At 45.4% G+C, this 20,204-nt stretch overlaps 1 protein-coding gene across 2 annotated transcripts in view; it reads left to right on the forward strand.

Moving 5' to 3' along the window:
• LOC140732157 (nectin 1b-like) overlaps positions 1 to 20,204 on the forward strand; it is a 56,082-nt gene that overhangs the window by 23,626 nt on the left and 12,252 nt on the right. Inside the window, exon 6 of one of the 2 annotated variants that reach the window (XM_073054402.1) lies at positions 9,614 to 11,864. The exons of the other annotated variant lie outside the window; for it this stretch is intronic. Within the exon in view, the coding sequence (XP_072910503.1) occupies positions 9,614 to 10,062 (449 nt within the window). The 3' untranslated portion in view covers positions 10,063 to 11,864. Of the gene's footprint in view, positions 1 to 9,613; positions 11,865 to 20,204 lie in introns of those variants that run through there. 2 annotated transcript variants of the gene reach the window in all.

Here is a 20,204-nt window from a genome sequence, read left to right on the forward strand (position 1 = left end):
AATTATTTGTGTGTGTTGCTTTCAACATTTGGTAGGAGTCACTGCGATCAACATAGGTCCTTGCAGGCTAACCCTTTAATCCCTGGGGATCATTTCAACAGATCATTTGAAGGTGTCTGTAGGAGCCTCCTGTAGTGTGTGGGTGGAGGGAGGGAGGTAGTACCTCCCACAATGTCCCTTCGCTCCTTGTCCGTGTGTTTGTGTAGTCAAACACACACTCTGTTTGCACACTCATACTCATCTCCACAGCCCATATTTGGTTCTCAGATGATGGAGACATTCCTCATTGGGGGTTAGGAGCTTGATTCCATTCCTTGCCTGTCCTTCCTTCCTTTCCACCTTCAGGCTCAGGACCTGGATCCCTCACTGCTCGTCCACTGATCCTCAATCCATCAGGGAACCCCATAGCACATGGGGAGCAGCACAGGTGCAGGTCAGCCCCAGTCCTATGAACCGATCATCTTCACTGGCTGAAGATGCCCTTCCACTGCCCACATCCTGCCTCTCAAGTAGGCTTGATGTCAGATCAGACTCAGCAGGGTGGTAATCAGGGGCACTAACTGCCCCCTTCATGGAGAACAGCTGCCCTCTGGTGCTCTTGACAAGGAAGGGAGTTTGGAGTTCAGTGCCAGCGATGGTGATAATTGATATGGGGAATCTGTGGACAGTTATGCTCCCCTGCCCTTTGACCTCCCTAGGTTTGGGAGCTGTGTCTGTATTGGAAGGGGGTCCAGGATGGACACACTGGAGGAGGCAGGATTGGGATCTATCTAGAGATGTGAGGGATCTCTGCCTTGTGGGGTTGATGCTCACCTGTTCTGGTTTTGCACCTCAATTACTCCTCTTTCCATTATCTGTGACGCTCCAAATCAGCATGGGGTCGTGAGAACATGTGGCATTTTCGGCTCATGATTGGGAATCAGCACAGAGTGTGCATGGAGGAGGTGACTGGTGGAAGGGTGTTTGTGGGGGGGGGGGTGGTAGGAAACGTTCCCATGAAGCAAATCAGGAAGGAATGTGGCTTCCTGGCCCAAATGCCCTACCACCCCCCCCCCCCCCCCCAATCCTCTATGCACCTAAACCTCTCCTGGATTCGCAGATACTTCTTTTGGGGTTTGGGGGTGTGGTGGGGTTGCTTAAAATTCCCAGGATTCCACAACCTTTCAGGCGAAAGAATTTCTTCCCATCTCCATGCTGAACCACTGATTTCTTGTTCAGAGACCGGGACCCCTGCTCCTCCCCACATCTCAGGGTCAGTCTGCTTAACCTCTCCTCACCTGTCCATCCTTCTCTGTTCCCCCTCAGTCCTGTCTTCTACCTGGGTGAAGAATTTGGCCTTCCTCTTTTGAGAGCCAAAGGCCAAGGCAGGACAATGAGACTGACCTTTTTACCTTTCATTTGAGGAATTTGGAAGTCTGTCGTTGGAGAGTTGTTGAAAATCTTCTGCCAGGAGCTACTTCACACTTTGGCAGCTCCCTTACCTCTCCATCTTGCCATCACCCCCCTTACACTGTCCTGTCTCAACCTTACCCTCATCTACTGACATTCCACATCTCCCTCCCTCGCCCCAGCAAAAGGAATGGAACCTCAGGGCTTTCTTCAACCAGAGGGTGGTAATTCTATGGGTTCGTTGCCACAGACGGCTGTGGAGACCACTTCATTGGTTATACTTAAAGCAAAAGTTCATAAGTTCTTCATTTGTCAGGGCATCAAATGTGATGGAGGAAAAGCAGGAAAATGGCATTGAAAAGGGAAATTAATAAGACAATCAAATGCTGCAACAGACTTGATGGGGAAAATGGCCTAATTCTGCTGCCTTAACATCTCATAATAAACCAGACTAAATTTAGACCATTCAGCCCATCAACTTTGTTCTGTCATTTAATTGTGACTGATTTCCCCCACCCCCATTCTCCCACCTGCTTCCCATAACCCTTGAACTCCTTAGCAGGAACCTATCAGTCTCTGCCTTAAATGTACTCAAGAACTTGGCCTCCACAGCCAACTGTGGCAATGAATTCTATAGATTCACCGTGCTCTGGGTGAAAAATTCTGCTTCAACTCAGTTCTAACGGGATGTCTTTTTATTCCGACACTCGGTCCTCCGATCCTAGACTGTCCTGCTGATGGGGACATTCTCCATATGTCCTCTTTAAACAGGCCTTTCAGTATCATAAGACTACAGGACCTTAGAACAGAACCAGACCGTTTAGCCCATCGAATCTGCTCCACCATTTCATCATGGTTGATCTATTTCCCTCTCAACCCGAATCTCTTGGCATTTTACGTCTTGACATCAAGAATCTATTAATCTCCATCTTAAAAACACCCAATGACCTTGCTTCCACAGCCACCTGTGGCAACCGATTCCACAGATTCATCACCCACTGGCATAAGAAACTCCTCTTTATCTCCACTCTAAATAGACATCCCTCTATTTGAAATGTTGCCCTCTGGTCCAAGACTCCCCACTATAGGAGACATGCTCTCCACATCAACTCTACATAGTCCTTTCAACATTCGATAGGTTTCAATGAAATCTCCCCCTCATTCTTCTCAATTCCAGTGAGTACGGGCCCAGAGGCTTCAGTAATCCTCAGGTGATAAATCTTTCAATTCCAGAATATTTTTGTAAATTTCCTTTGAACCATCTGCAATGTCAGCACATCCTTTCTTCGAAAAGTGGCCCAAAACAGCTCACTAAACTCCAAGTGAGGCCTCACCAATGCCTTATAAAGCCTTCGCATTACAGCCCTGTTTTTATCATTTAGACTTCTTAAAATGAATGCTAACATTGCATTTACCTTCCTCACACCTGGCTCAACCTGCAAGTTAACCTTTAGGGAATCCTACATGAGGACTCTCAAGTCCCTTTGCATCCCAGATTTATGTGCATCCCAGGTTTATGATAAAATGTGGCCCACACATTTTAATTCCACATCCCATTCCCATTCTGATATGTCTGTCTATGGCAGCCTCTACTGTCAAGACAAAGCCGCACTCAGGTTGGAGGAACAACACCTTATATACCTGCTGGGTAGCCTCCAACGTGATGGCGTGAACACTGACTTCTCTAACTTCCATTAATGTCCCTCCTCCCCTTCTTACCCCATCCCTTATATATTTAGTTTTTCTACCCCCCTCCTTTTTTTACTCTCTTTCTGTCCATCACTCTGCCTGTTCTCCATCTCCCTCTGGTTCTCCCCTCCCCCTTTCTTTCTCCCTAGGCCTCCCATCCCATGATCCTTTCCCTTCTCCAGCTCTGTATCCCTATTGCCAATCACCTTTCCGGCTTTCAGTTTCACCCTACCCCCTCCAGTCTTCTATCATTTTGCATTTCCCCCCCCACTCCTACTTTCAAATGTCTTACTATCTTTCCTTTCAGTTAGTCCTGATGAAGGGTCCCAGCCCGAAATGTCGACAGTGCCTTTCCCTATAGATGCTGGCTGGCCTGCTGTGTTCCACCAGCATTTTGTGTGTGTTGCTTGAATTTCCAGCATCTGCAGATTTCCTCGTGTTGCCCATATATGAGGGGTTATTGATAAGTTTGTGTCCTAAGGTAGAAGGAGTCAATTTCAAAAACTTTAGCACATTTTTTTTTCAACAAAGTCCCCTCCTACATTTGCACGCTTAGTCCAGCGGTCATGGAACATATGGATCTTAGACCTCCAGAAAGTGTCCACAGATTGGTAATTGGTAAGTTTGTGGCCTAAGGTAGAAGGAAGTGAGTTATATAGCTGTCGTTACATGCACATGCAAGTGAAAGTTTGAAGTTAATAACTTCTCCTTCCACCTTAGGCCACGAACTTATCAATCACCCATCTGTGGAAACTTTCTGGAGGTCCAAGATCCATATATTCCACAACCGCTGAACTAAGTGTATAAATGTAGGGGGGGGGACTATGTTGAAAAAGAAATGTGCTAGGTTTTCTAAAATTGACTCCCTCTACCTTAGGCCACAAACTTATCAATCACCCCTCTTACTTCCTGATACTGTATTTCATTTCCCAATTTCCTAATCTGTCTACATCTTTCTCTTGCTTCCCTGCTTCTTCAACACTACCTGCCCCAGCATATACTTTATATCCACAAAATTTCGTCATTAATCCCGTCATCCAAATCATTGACATAGAATGTAAGAAGCGGTCCCAATACCGAAGCCTGGAAATGTTGCTCATTACTGATAGCCAATCAGAAAAGGCTCCCTTTATTCCCACTCTTTGTCACTTGTCAACTGCCAATCCTCTATCCATTCCAGTATCTTCCCTGTAATACCATGGGCGCTATCTTAAAACCATATAACAATTACAGCACGGAAACAGGACATCTCGGCCCTTCTAGTTTGTGCTGAACGCTTACTCTCACCTAGTCCCACCTACCTGCACTCAGCCCATAACCCTCCATTCCTTTCCTGTCCATATACCTATCCAATTTTTTGTTTTAAATGACAAAATCGAACCTGCCTCTACCACTTCTACCGGAATCTCGTTCCACACAGCTACCACTCTCTGAGTAAAGAAGTTCCCCCTCGTGTTACCCCTAAACTTTTGCCCTGTAACTCTCAACTCATGTCCTCTTGTTTGAATCTCCCCTACTCTCAATGGAAAAACCCTATCCACATCAACTCTATCTATCCCCCTCATAATTTTAAATACCTCTATCAAGTCCCCCCTCAACCTTCTATGATCCAAAGAATAAAGACCTAACTTGTTCAACCTTTCTCTGAAACTTAGGTGCTGAAAACCAGGTAAAATTCTAGTAAATCTCCTCTGTACTCTCTCTATTTTGTTGACATCTTTCCTATAATTTGGTGACCAGAACTGTACACAATACTCTAAATTTGGCCTCACCAATGCCTTGTACAATTTTATCATTATATCCCAACTCCTATACTCAAAGCTCTGATTTATAAAGGCCAGCATACCAACAGTTTTCTTCACCACTCTATCCACATGAGATTCCATCTTCAGAGAACTAGGCACCATTATTCCTAGATCACTCTGTTCTACTGAATTCCTCAATGCCCTACCATTTACTATGTATGTCCAATTTTGATTATTCCTACCAAAATGTAGCACCTCACACTTATCAGCATTAAACTCCATCTGGCATCTTTCAGCCCACTCTTCTAACTGGCCTAAATCTCTCTGCAAGCTTTGAAAACCTACTTCATTATCCACAATGCCACCTATCTTCGTATCATCTGCATACTTACTAATCCAATTTACCACCCCATCATCCAGATCATTAATGTATATGACAAACAACATTGGACCCAGTACAGATCCCTGAGGCACACCACTAGTCATCGGCCTCCAACCTGACAAACACTTATCCACCACTACTCTCTGGCATCCTCCATCCAGCCACCGTTGAATCCATTTTACTACTTCAATATTGATACCCAACGATTGAACCTTCCTAACTAACCTTCAGTGTGGAACCTTGTCAAAGGCCTTGCTGAAGTCCATATAGACAACATCCATTGCTTTACCCTCAACAACTTTCCTAGTAACCCCTTCAAAAAATTCAATATTTGTCAAACATGACATTCCACGCGCAAATCCATTTTTTACTGTTCCTAATCAGACCTTGTCTATCCAGATAATTATATATACCATCTCTAAGAATACTCTCCATTAATTTACCCACCACTGACGTCAAACTTGCAGGCTGATAATTGTTAGGTTTACTCTTAGAACCCTTTTTAAACAAAGGAACCATATGAGCAATATGCCAATCCTCCGGCACCATCCCCGTTTCTAATGACTTTTGAAATATTTCTGTCAGAGCCCCTACTATTTCTACACTAACTTCCCTCAAGGTCCTAGGAAATATCCTGTCAGGACCCGGAGACTTATCCACTTTTATATTCTTTAAAAGCACCCGTAATTCCTCTTCTTTAATCATCATAGTTTCCATAACTACCCTACTTGTCTCCCGTACCTTACACGATTCAATATCCTTCTCCTTAGTGAATACCGAAGAAAAGAAATTGTTCAAAATCTCCTCCATCTCTTTTGGCTCCACACATAGCTGTCCACTCTGATTCTCTAAGGGACCAATTTTATCCCTCACTATCCTTTTGCTATTAATATAATTGTAGAAACCCTTTGGATTTATTTTCACCTTACTTGCCAAAGCAACCTCATATCTTCTTTTAGCTTTTCTAATTTCTTTTTTAAGATTCTTTTTACATTCTTTATATTCCTCGAGCACCTCATTTACTCCATGCTGCCTATATTTATTGTAGATCGCTCTCTTTTTCTGAACCAAGTTTCCAATATCCCTTGAAAACCATGGTTCTCTCAAACTTTTAACCTTTCCTTTCAACCTAACAGGAATATAATGATTCTGTACCCTCAAAATTTCACCTTTAAATGACCTCCATTTCTCTATTACATCCTTCCCATAAAACAAATTGTCCCAATCCACTCCTTCTAAATCCTCCTGCATCTCTTCAAAGTTAGCCTTTCTCCAATCAAAAATCTCAGCCCTGGGTTCAGTCCTATCCTTCTCCATAATTATACTGAAACTAATGGCATTGTGATCACTGGACCCAAAGTGCTTCCCAACACATACCTCTGTCACCTGACCTATCTCATTCTCTAACAGGAGATCCAACACTGCCCCTTCTCTAGTTGGTACCTCTATGTATTGCTGTAAAAAACTATCCTGCACAGATTTTACACACTCCAAGCCATCCAGCATTTTTACAGAATGGGCTTCCCAGTCTATGTGTGGAAAATTAAAGTCTCCCACAATCACAACCCTGTGCTTACTACAAATATCTGCTATCTCCTTGCGAATTTGCTCCTCCAATTCTCGCTCTCCATTAGGTGGTCTATAATACACCCCTATAAGTGTTGCTACACTTTTCCCATTCCTCAATTCCATCCAAGTAGTCTCCCTAGATGAACCCGCTAATCTATCCTGCCAAAGCACCACTGTAATGTTTTCTCTGACAAGCAATACAACACCTCCCCCTTTTGCCCCTCCGATTCTATCACACCTGAAGCACCGAAATCCAGGAATATTTAGTTGCCAATCACACCCCTCCTGCAACTATTTTTTACTAATAGCTACAACATCATATTTCCAGGCATCAATCCATGCTCTACTCTCATCCACCTTTCTTACAATGCTCCTAGCATTAAAATAGATGCATTTAAGAAACTATCCACCTTTTACTCTCTGTTTATCCCTAACGGTGTAAACAACTTTATTATCTTTTTCTTCCTTCTCCCCTACATCTTTGGACTGAGCACTCCCTTTCTCTGTCACCTGTGTATCCTCCCTCACACACTGTCTACTAGATTTCTCTATTTGTTAACTAACCTCCTCTCTCCTAGTCTCTTCAATTTGATTCCCACCCCCCAATCATTCTAGTTTAAAGTCTCCACAGTAGCCTTCGCAAATCTCCACGCCAGGATATTGGTCCCCCTAGGATTCAAGTGCAACCCGTCCTTTTTGTACAGGTCATACCAGTCCCAAAAGAGGTCCCAATGATCCAGAAACTTGAATCACTGCCCACTGCTCCAAACCCTCAGCCAAGCATTTATCCTCCACCTCACTCCATTCCTACTCTTACTGTTGTGTGGCACAGGCAATAATCCCAAGATTACTACCTTTGCAATCCTTCTCAACTCCCTTCGTAACAACCTATATTCTCCTTTCAGGACCTCTTCTCCTTTCCTACCTATGTCATTGGTACCTATATGTACCACGACCTCTGGCTCCTCACCCTCCCACTTCTGGATTTCTTCGACGCAATCAGAAATATCCTGGATCCTGGTACCAGTGAGGCAAACTACCATCCGGGTCTCCTGACTGTGTCCACAGAATCGCCTATCTGACCCCTTAACTATCGAGTCCCCTATTACTACTTCCTTCCTCTTCCTTTCCCTACCCTTCTGAGCTACAGGGCCGGACTCTGTGCCGGAGGCACGGCCACTGTTGCTTCCCCCAGGTTGTCTGTTCCCCCCCCCCACGGTACTCAAAAAGGAGTACTTATTGTCAATGTGTATAGCCACTGGGGTACTCTCTAGTATCTGACTCTTCCCCATCCCTCTCCTAACCGTGACCCACCTGTCTGCCTCCCGTGGCCCCGGAGTGACCACATGCCTGTAACTCCTCTCTATCAACTCCTCACTCTCCCTGACCAGACGAAGGTCATCGAGCTGCAGCTCCAGTTCCCTAACATGATCCCTTAGGAGCTGCAGCTCAGTGTACCTGGTGCAGATGTAGATGTCCGAGATGCTAGGAGACTCCAGGGCCTCCCACATCCGACACCAAGAACAAGCTGCCCTCACACTCATCATTCCTGCTTTCCTCAAATAACAGGAAAAATTGAAAACTAAACCTACCTTGCCTCGCCTGTTTCCGCCTAAGCCTGTTGAGCCCAAGCCTTTATGAAGCCTTCACTCTGCTCCCAGCTCACTCCACTGCTCGCAAAATGATGCTGCCCGTTGTATAAGGCTGTGTTCCTTTTAAATCTTCCACGCTTCACTGCCCGGCGTCACACGCCTGCACAATCCCGCCTCTCTTAACTCCAATGAGAAGAAGAAAAAATCAAAATGGCTCCTGCCGCACTCCCGCTCCGATTCTCAGACTTCCTTCTCCGAATCTTGCTAAGCAGTCTCGTGTGACACCTTTTCAAAGATGTTTTGAAAAATCCAAGATTCCATCACCATTGATTTTTCTTTGTCTCTCATGCTTGTTATTTCCTCAAAGAACTCCACCAGATTTATCAGGCAAGATTTTCCCTTAAGGAAACCATACTGACTTTGGCCTATTTTATCAAGTACCGCAAAACATCATCCTTAACAATTGACTCCAACATCTCCCTAACCACTGAGGTCAAACTAACTGGCCTATAATTTCATTTTGTTCTACCTCCCTCCCTTCTTGAAAGTTGCAATTTTCCAATCCTTCAGAGCCATCCTGGACCGTTCCGGAATATAGTGATTCTTGAAAGATCATTACGAAGACCTCTGCAATCTCTTCAGCTCCAACTTTCAAAATCCTGGGATGTAGTCATCTGGTCCAGGTGACTTATCTGCCTCCAGACCTTTCAGCTTCCCAAGCACTTTCTCCCTAGTAATAGTAACAGCACTAATTTTTGCCTCCTGACATTTTCAAGCATCCGCCATACTCCTAGTGTCTTCCACAGTGAAGACTAATGCAAAATACTTATTCAGTTCGTCCACCATGTCCTTGTGCCCCATTACTACCTCTCCAGCATCATGTTCCAGCTGCCCGATATCTACTATCACTGCTCTTTTACTCTTTATATATCTGAAAATACTTCTGGTATCCACATTGATATTGTTGGCTAACTTTATATTTCATCTTATCGCTCCTTGCAGATTTTTTAGTTACTTCTGTTTGATTATTCTTGTGAACCTATCCAAGGCCTGTACATCTCACAGGGCCCAGAACTGCTTGTTATATTCTTGTATCCGCCACTTTGCAAAGTTTTGGGGAGATTCTTCATTGGCATCCAATTCTGCGGAACTAGACAATGTTTGCAAGCTTTGGTAGGAGGTTGGAGGGTGGCTACGCTGACGCTGTTTGACACGGGACCTCCTTCCCCCTGTGTTTTCTCTCCCAGAACACAAGGCGGTGGTTACCAGCAACGCCGGGGCGATCGCGGGAGGTGTGATCGGGGGAATCCTGGCACTGCTACTGCTTGCCTGCCTGGCTGGCTTCCTACTGCAGAGGAGGAGAAGGGGAGGGGAGGCAGCCGGCTCCTACGACCCCAAGACCCGGGTCTTCGGAGATGGCAATGGTGCTGCCCGCCCTGACTTTACCTATCGCCCCGACTCCGACTCAGAGAAGGGCCCCAGCCTGGCGCCCACCACTCCCACTACCACTGTCACCGCCCCAGCAGAGACGGAGATCCTGCTGCAGAGCCCACCGCTGACCTACAACGACTACCAGGACGAGGAGGAGGAGGAGGAGGATGAGAAAGGTCCTATTTCCTCAGATCCCATGATGGAAGATGACATGGAATCCCAAAGAGATGGCTCCATCATCTCCAAGAAAGCTGTATACGTCTGAGGCGGTCTGCTCTGGCCCATTCTGGACCTTCCTGCACCCCCAATCCCCCCAACTGGCCTTGGATCCTTCCCCTCCTCACCTCCTGGACTCAACAGTGAGGGGGCCAAGACAGTGGGAGCTGGATGGGGTTGGACTCTGGCACAAACAGACACTACCCCGCAGGGCCGGTTCCTCGGACTAACTCAGTGCTTTTAGCCGTCTGCGGGCACATCATTGGCTCCTTGCTCCCAGTGTCACGCCTCCTTCCATCACGTCCCCAGCTTTTGATTACAGGGCATAGGTCCAAGTCCCTTGGGCGGGTGACCACTCCCTGGCGGGTGGCTCATTGGCGCCCCATCGCCGTTTTCCCACCTTCTTCCCTGTCCCCTGTTCCTGATTAGACAGCAGGCTGTCTGTCTCTGTAGCTACCCAGCCCCCGAATCTCCTCCGCCTGCACTGCTCTCCTTGCTTTCCCCATGGTCCCCTACTCCTGTCCCTCCCAGGCACCCACCCCCACCCCGATCTCTATACATACCCCCCATCCTGACATTCCCATACAGCTCCCCCCCACTTCATCCCTCCCATATATCCCCCCCACACCCATTCCTTATATACATTGTCCTACTGCTCTTCCTACCATACATCTCCCACCTCCTTAACACTCCCTATTGGTGTGGGCAAGGATCCGTTCCCAGGAGAGGGGCTGTGCTTCACAGCTGCTTGGCGGGAAGTGATGGGTGGCTGGGATGCAAAGTAGCTCCTGTGGTTGCCAGCAAGACGAGGTCCTGAGGTCAACTTGTCTAGGTCTCTGAACTGGGAGACTGCACTGAGATACTGATGAGGCTTTGATGCCCTGCAAGGCTACATTTAACACTAATCGTGGGGTCTGGGATAATGTCATGTCAGAAAGTTTTTGGTGTGTGGCTCTAATCTCCAGCATCTGCGTTTGCTTTTCAGAAGACTTGAGTTTGGCCCCTAGGGGTTAATCTTGGTGGTCCTGGCGCACAGATGGTTTAGTACGGGGAGGTCTCAGTGCGGCTGGGTAACTGTGGGGTCAAAAGCTTGGGTCGAGTGGCTTCTCGATAGAGATATGGAAAGGGAGTGAGATGCTGAGAGACATGGAGAAGGAGAGCAAAAGAAATAGACAGAGTGGATGAGAGACAGAGATGCTCAGGAAGATAAAGAATGGGCTGCAGGAGGGGTTTAAGAGAGATGGGGAGTGGTGTAGGGTGTCATAGAAATGGGGAGGGGCATAGGGGTCACAGAAACAGGGTAGGGGTCACAGAGACGGAGGGGTACGGGGGGTCACAGAGGCAGGAGGGGTTTAGTGGTTCACAGTGGGAGAAAGGGTGTCACTGAGACATAGTAAAGGTGGTGGGTGTCATAGAGACCGGGGGGTGGTGTAGGGGGTTGCAGAGATGGGGAGGAGTGTAGGGTGTCACCAAAACAGCTGGGCGGGCAGCATAAGTACTCACTGAGATGGGGAGTAGGTGGTTAACAAAATGGACACAGCAGGTTGGGAGTGTCTGCTGTCCCGTGTGATTTTTCCAGGGTGGGGGCCATCCATGGTTGTGTAATGTACGATCCACCAGTTCCCAAAAATGTTTGCCATCCATTCCCCTCCCCCTCTCAAAACACAGGAGATCTACCTCCCACCCCCCTCCACCAACCCATCTGTTCCCCACATCACCTCTCTCCCCTCCACCCCCCCGAAATGTCTCTTGCTGGCCTTGAACAATTCAAATGCCTTTTCTAATCCATGTGATGAATTTGGGTTTTGCTGCACAATTTTTTTTTAATTAAAAGGAGTAGATTAATGAAAAGTGGAATGCCTTTGACGTTTTCCTGTGTGTTTCCAGGGGCCAGTTGCAGCAGTCGGTCAGGGACAGCTGGGTAGCGGGTGGGACTGAGTGGCCTGTGCTAGGTATTGTTTTTGGTTTTGGGAGGAAGAGAGACTGCATCCTTGCTGGATTCATGACCTCCATGACAGAGTAGGGATCCAGAGGGGAGGGATGTCGAGGGACTTCATATTGGAACAGGTTTACATTGTCACATGTACGGAGGGATAATACAGTGAAGAATTGCTCTTGCATACTGTTCATACAGTTCAAATCATTAAACAGCACATTGAGGTAGAACAAGGTAAACCAGTAACAATGAGAAATGAAATGTGATACGTACAACACACTGCAAACAGACAAAGTGCCGATAACAAGGTGGATTTTGAGGTGAAGACTCCATTTTGTTGTACTGAAGGGGCCATTCTGCTGTCCTTGAGCCTGGTGGTACATGCTGCTAATTTTCGTATCTACTGGTCGCTGGGAGGAGGGGAAAAAAGAATGAATAGCCAGAGTAGGTGGGATCCTTGATTTCACTGGCTGTGTCATTTACACCACCACTGCCCACACCAGAATCCACTGGTCACCTAGTATGTGTGAACATGGCATTGTACAGGCCTTTTGGCCAACGATATTGTGCCAAGTCTGTTCTAAGATCGATCAATCCTTCCTTCTCACAAAGCCCTCCATTCTTCTTTTGTCGATATGTCTAGCTAAGAGTCTTTGAAATAACCACTACTGTATCTGCCTCTATCCCCACCTCTGGCAGGGTGTTCCACACACCCACCATTCTCTGTATTTAAAAAAAAGAGATACCTCTGTCATCCCCCATATACTTTCATAAAATTATCACCATAAAATTATGCCCTGTCGTATTAGCCATTTCAGCCCTGCACAACAGTCTCTGGCTCTTCATTTTGTCTGTGACTCTTCTCCTTTTATACGGGGGGGGGGGGGTGTGGATATCTCACTGTTGTACCTGCAGATCCACATTCTTGAGAGTAGGGCGAGTTTCTCGAGTAACTAAGTGATTAATTGCAAATGTATTTACAGATAAGGCTTTCAGCAGAAAGTTACTTCCTGTTCCTCATCTACAAATGACCACGATATACAGAGTCCCCCTCCACTCTTCCCACTCGTCCATCTAGCACATATATGTCAAACTCAAGGCCCGCGGGCCAAATCCGGCCCGCGGTGGAATTATCTTTGGCCCGCGAGATAATATCTAATTACTATTAAAGCTGACCCCAGCAATCGAAGCGCCTATGGCGTATGATATGGCTAATGCTGAGTTTATTCAGGTACCAGGTTTTCAGGGTTTTTAGTGTTTATTCGGCAGTCTTCTTCATAAGAAATGGAATTTGTAAAGTGAAACACTTTGTAGTTATAGCAGAGACTGAGACACATGAGAGCAGGCTGAAAAAACGGAGGCAACGAAAGCTGCGTTCGCACGTGTCCGACTGATCCGGCCCGCATGAAGCTGCATTTTGCTCAATCCGGCCCGTGACCTAAAATGAGTTTGACACCCCTGATCTAGCAGGTGGTTCTTCACTGTGCCGGGTCTGAATCCTGGATCTCTCCAACCCCTGTCCAACAGCACCATGGGAGCATTTTCCCCACATGAACTGCCGCAGTTTAAGAAAGAGTGAATAATCTTGGAGGGAGTGGCAGTAAACTTTGGTCAAATGAGAGCTGACACATGGAATCCATCCCACTGTTGAGACCGTGATTCACAGAGATCAGAGTCTTGAGCAGTCAGTCCTGGTTTTGGTTAGGAATCTAGCAGCAGTTTCTGCATACAAGAGTTAAGGGAGTTTTGGAAGTTCCTAAGGTCAGGGCAGGGGGCTGTAATGTCTGGAAATGGGAATGTTTCTTCAGCCAATCATATTAAAGATTTAATCACCTGCTGTAAATCAAAGTCTAGTTTATTATGAAATGCTCCAGTCTATATATACAAAAGAGTATTGAAAACTTCCTTGCACAGCATTGTAGGCATGGTATCAGATTAGTAGAATTCACAGGAAAAACATCGATAATTCATACACTCAGTGGCTCCTTTACTAGGTACACCTACCCTTTAATGCAAATATCCAGTCAGCCAATCGTAGCAACAGCTGAATGCATGAAAGCATACAAACATGTTGTTCAGATGATCTAAATGATTTGACAGTGAAATGATTGTTGGTGCCAGCCCGGTTAATTTGAGTATCTCAGAAACTGCTTTTCTCCAGGGATGTTGATGCACAACAGTCTCTACAGTTTACAGATAATGCAAAGAACATGAAAACATCCAGTCAGCGGTGGTTCTGTGGACAAAAGTTCCTTGTTAATGAGTGAGTGAAGTCAGAGCAGAATGGCCAAACAGGTTCAACCTGCTTTGAAAGTAACTCAAATACACACAAGTTACAACATCACTGAATGTAGAGCACATCAAATCGTGAGGTGGATGGGCTACAGCAGCAGAAGACCATGAACATACTCGGTGGCCACTTTTTTAGCTACAAAAGATACCAATAAATAGGCTATTGAGTTTAAATTATACATATTACGGGCAAAATCAGAACAAAATAAAACAGGCTGTTGTAAATATTAGCTTTCCTTGTCGTACATACAGGGTTCTCAAACATGAGAAAATCTGCAGCTGCTGGAGATCCAAAGGAGAACACACAAAGATGCCAGTGGAGTTCCTCCAGCATCTACGGAAAAGAGTTAACCGTCGACGTTTCGGGCCAAGACCCTTCATCAGGGCACTTCTTGAGTCCTGATGAAGAATCTCGGCCTGAAACATTGACGGTCTACTCTTTTCCATAGATGCTGCCTGGCTAGAAGAGCTCCTCCAGCATTTTGTGTGTGTTGTGTTGAAGTGTGCTGTTAATGTCAATGACCAACACATTCTGAGGATGTGCTGGGGAACCCTGCAAGTGTCGCCATGCTTCCGAGGCCTACATAACCTACAACAGTGGGAATTAAGCCTAAGTTGCTGGCGCTGTAATAGTGTTAGAACAATTGCCAGGTGCAAAGTGGTCACAGTTTTTGTACTGAGATAATAGAAATTGTGCCGCTTGGCTCAAGAACTGAATAGATGAAGGAAAGTAGCGGTTCCTGAATCTGATGGTATACAACTTCAGGCTTCTGTACTTTCTGCCTGATGGGAGCTGCGAGAAGATAGCATGCTCAAATGATGAGGGTCTTTGATGGTGAATGTTGCCTACTTGAGACAGCAACTCCTGTAGGTACTAGCAATGGTGGGGAGTGTTGTGCCCGAGAGCAGCTTTGCATTGTGGTGTCTCAGTGGGTAGAGCTGCTCCCTCACATTCTATGAGATCTGGGTTCAATCCTAGCCCCTAGTGCTGCTTGGATGTTTAGAATTTGCATGTTCTCCCTGTGACCCCTGTGAGTTTTGTTGGGGAGATCCAGTTCTCTCCGACATCCACGGGTCTGTATGGGATGATCCCCCGGGTGATGGATGGGTTTGGTGAGGGAGAGGAGGTGGCGAGAGTGGAGCAGGATCAGTGTGGATGGGCCAGCATGACAGAGTGGGCCAAAGGACCTGTTCCTAAGCTGTGTGTGTGTGTGTGTGTGTCGATCCAGAGCAGGGACCACTCCTATGTGTGGAAAGGACTCTAAATCAGAAAGAGAGAGTGGGAAGACTGACAAACTCAATGTGGGATGGTACCCTCTTGGCAGGGTAGTGTGCTGTGGGACTGGGTCCTACAACTAGTTAAGTATACAAGGTAGGGGCTTGTCAATGGCTGAAAGGTCTGTTCCACTGATTCCACTTTCCTGTGGGCTGAGGAAGTTGGGGGAATGTGGGAGGTCTGTGCCAATCTAAGACCCTCTTTGGCTTTGGTACAGATGCCAATTTGTGATGGTATTGGGTTTGCTGTCAGGAAAGTTCTGAACTCAATCAAAGATCATAAGCCCTATCTGATATAGGTAGAATAGCTAAGGTTTCCTCTCTAAAGGGAAGTTACACTGTAGCCAGCTACTCTTGAAAGATTAGTTTATCCTGCACGATGTGTTTAGTTGCCAAAACCAACCAATTTGAGGACCTCATCTAAAATGGTGGTGTGATCACGAACCAGCTTCTATGGGGTCAACTAAAGGTGTTATTGTCTATTTTTAAATATATTTTAATGATCGTGAGACCCTGCTGGACAGCAGCTTGCTCATTGCCGGTTAAAGTGAAGGAGCTTGACTTGATGCAGGGTGTGCGGCTGCTTACGTTAGAGAGGCATCGGTATGCGAAAGCGGTGTGCCTTGGTCATTTTTCTTGTGATCGCAGGACCCTGTTGAACATTGTCAATGTGGAATGCTGTAAGTCTGATTCAGCGATTTGTTAGCGAGTAGCAGGAGAGCTGCGAGGACTAGGCTTCGAGCAGCTTTGCGGCTACCGAGAGGGAAGGCATTGCAATTGTTGCTGCTACCCCAGCGCTTACTCGGCAGAATACAAAATGCATTGTGTTCGACAGCAGACTGGTGCAATCATGGACTTGCAAACTTGGATTATATATTTTTTGTATGATTACTGCTGCCTTATATATGCAATGTATGTAGCACATACACATTTATGGCATATGTATCCCTGTTGGAATGGTGTTTTGCACCTTAGCCCTGGAGTAATGCTGGCTGTATTCATGGGAATTTATTTCTGATTGAATGACAATTAAACGTGAGCAGTGAGTCTCCTTTCCTTACCAAGTCAGCTGACAAAGTAGTTTAAACACTGATGATTTACTTTAGATAAAATTCATAAAAACACTTTTAAACTCACAGATGATTTCTATTTTACAAAAGGTTTCCAAATTACAAACGATTTCCAAAACACGGGTGCAATTTCTATTGGCTAAACAGATATAGCAACGAGTTGCAGAAGTACGGGTGATCTATCACAGAAATCGAAGGCAGTGGAATGAATTCTAGTTACCATGCCTTTCTGCCATTTTTGGCATCCTTTGAGTATTCCTATTAAGTCTGACTGTTGTCCAACATTTATACTGTATTTTGCCACTTGGCAACTTTACACGCATGAGATGTTTTTCAGTTACATTTGTCAGGCCAGGTGAATGTGTTGTTTAATTAAGCTGAAAGAGATCCCCTCCCCCATTATTTTTCCTAGATTAAACTGTGGGCCAGTGAGGACCATATTGTTCATTTGTTTATTATAAGAGTTCAACTTATTCAAAAACAACTGTTTGACCCCTAAAAGAGTCAGCTGCTGTGTTAAGAAAGCCGAACTTGGCAAACAGGCCCCTGGGCCCACAGGCAGTGAATATCCATCACAAGTTATCAAGATCCTCCCCCCTAGTTTCTGACCTCTCCCTTGGAGCTGAACCTTGGCATGGTGACTCCCAGCTGGTTGCCCTACATCCCAAATGGCAGCTTATCCCAAAAAACAGAATTCAGGGCACATGGGCCTTGAATGGCAGTGGAAGATCCAGTGGGTGGGCCAAGCCTCACCCAACACCAAATTCCCCTTCCATACCACCTCAGATTCCGGAGTTGCCCTTCTTGCAAGGAAGTCACAAAAATTCCTACAGCATTTTCCTCCAGGGGATTTCCCATCAATGAACTTTGTTTTTATAGATTAAAGATTAGCTTTATTTATTGGAAAAGACAAATGATAGTACTGAAGCTGAGGTTGTTGGTTTGCAAATAGAGGCAATATATAATGAGACTCCTAGCAAGGAGAAGCTATTGATAGGGCAAACTTGTAGTCAACAGGATGAGTTGTAATGTACAAGGTGGACAAAACTGAAAAGGGTGAATACAGAGCAACACACACAAAATGCTAGAGGAACTCAGCAGGCCAGACAACATCTCTGGGGATAAAAGTAGTCAATGTTCAGGCATCAGCCCTTCGGCAGGATTGACGAAGGGTTTCGGCCTGAAATGTCAACTGTACTTTTTCCCCAAAGATGCTGCCTGGCCTGTTGAGTTCTTCCAGCATTTTGTGTGTGTTGCTTGGATTTCCACAGTCTGCAGATTTTCTCTTATTTGAGAGGTGAATACAGGATTGAAGGTGTTATATCTGAATGTGCACAGTATACAAAATAAGGTAGTTGAACTTGTAGCACAGTTATATATCGGCAGGTATGATGTAGGCATCTCTGAGTCATGGCTGAAAGAAGATTGTAGCTGGGAGGTTACTGTCCAGTGATACACATTGTAGTGAAAGGACAGGAAGGCAGAGCGGGTAGCATTGCCCTGTTAGTAAAAAATGAAATCAAATCTTTAGAAATAGGTGACATAGGCTTGGAATGTGTTGAATCATTGTGAACAGAGCTAAGGAACAGCAAGGGTAAAAAGATCCTGAGAGAAGTTGAATACAGATCCACAAACAGTAGAAAGCATGTGGTCAACAAATTACAATGAGACATAGAAAATGAATGCCAAAGAGGCAATGTTACAATAGTCATGGGAGACTTCAATATGCAGGTAAATTTGGAAAAACAGAAGGGGGTTTTATAGAATGCCCATGAAATGGCTTTTCAGAGCAGCTCGTAGTTGAGCCCACCAGGGGTCAGCTATTCTGGGTTGGGTGTGGTGCAATGAATCATAATTGACTAGAGAGCTTAAGTTAAAAGAACCCTTTGGGGAAAGTGATCATAATATGATCAAATTCACCCTGAAATTTGAGAAGGTGAAGCTACAAGACAGATGTATCAGTACTACCGTGGAGTAAAGGGAATTACAGAGGCATGAGAAAGGAGTTGACCAGAATTGACTGGAAAAAGAACACTGGCAGGGATAATGGCAGAGCAGGAATAACTGCTGGAATTTCTGGAAGCAATTCAGAAGGCACATGATATCTCTATTCCAAACAGGAAGAAATTTGACACAACCATGGCTAACAAGAGAAGTCAAAGCCATCATAAAAGCCAAAGAGAGGGAAAATAATAGGGCAAAAAATTGTGGGAAGTTAGAAGATTGGGAGGCTTTCAGAAACCAAGAGAAGGCAAATAAGAAGTGTAATTAAGAAGGTAAAGGTGGAATACAAAAGTAAGCTAGCCCAATAATATTAAAAAGGATACCAAAATTTTCTTCAGAAACTTGAAGTGTCAAAGAGAGGCAAGAGTAGATATCGGACTTCTGGAAAACGGTGCTGGAGAAGTAGTAATGGGGGACGAGGAAGGGACGGACCAACTGAATAAGTACTTTGCATCAATCTTCACTGTGGAAGACACTAGCAGTATGGTGAAAGGTCCAAGTGTCAGGGGTCATGAAATATGTGAAGTTACTATTTCTTGAGTAAAGGTTCTTTGGAAACTGAAATTTCTGAAGGTAGGTAAGTCAACTGGACCAAATGGTGTACACCCCAGGGTTCTGAAAGAGGTGGCTGAAGAGACTGTAGATGGCATTAGTAATGTTCTTTCGAGTATCACTAGATTCTGGAATGTTTCCAGAAGACTGGAAAATTGCAAATGACACACTTCAGGAAGTGAGAGGCAGAAGAAAGGAAGCAATAGGCAAGTTAGTCTGACCCCAGTGGTTGGAAGATATTAGAATTGATTGTTAAGGATGAGTTCTCAGAGTACTTCGAGGCACATGATAAAATAGGCTGTAGTCAGCAAGGTTACCCCAGGGAAAATCTTGCCTGACAAATATGTTGGAATTCTTTGAAAAAATAAGCAGGATAGACAAAGTAGAATCAGTTGATGTGTACTTGGATTTTCAGAAGGCCTTTCACATGGTGCCACATGTGAGGCTGCTTAACAAGCTATGAGCCCATGGTATTACAGGAAAGGAAGTACAATATTGGATGTCCATGTGCAGGATTCTACAAAGGTTAATTTGCAGGTTGAGTCTGTGGTGAGGAAGGCAATGCAACGTTAGCACTCATTTCAAGAGGACCAAAATAAAGCTTTGGTCTACCCTCACTTGGAGAATTGCAAGCAGCTTTAGACCATAAGACACAGGAGCAGAATTAGGCCATTCAGCCCATCTGCTCTGCCATTCTGTCATGGCAGATCCTGGATCCCATACAACCCCAAACACATGCCTTCTCACCATATCCTTTGATACTCTGACCGATAAGGAAATGATCAACTTCCGCCTTGAGTCTATCCATGGAATTGGCCTCCACTGCAGTCTGTGACAGAGCATTCCACAGATTCCGTACCCTCTGGCTTAAAACAAAATTCCTCCTTAACTCTGTTATAAAAGGTCGCCCCCTCAATTTTGAGGCTGTGCCCTCTAGTTCTGGATCTGCCCCACCAAAGGAAACATCCACCCTATCTAGTCCTTTCAACATTTGGTAGGTTTCAATGAGATAGACCCAATTTTTCTAAATTCCAGTGAGTATAGGCCCAAAGCTGCCAAACA

This window comes from Hemitrygon akajei, chromosome 1 (assembly GCF_048418815.1).
Source record: "Hemitrygon akajei chromosome 1, sHemAka1.3, whole genome shotgun sequence".
Taxonomy (NCBI): Eukaryota; Metazoa; Chordata; class Chondrichthyes; order Myliobatiformes; family Dasyatidae; genus Hemitrygon; species Hemitrygon akajei.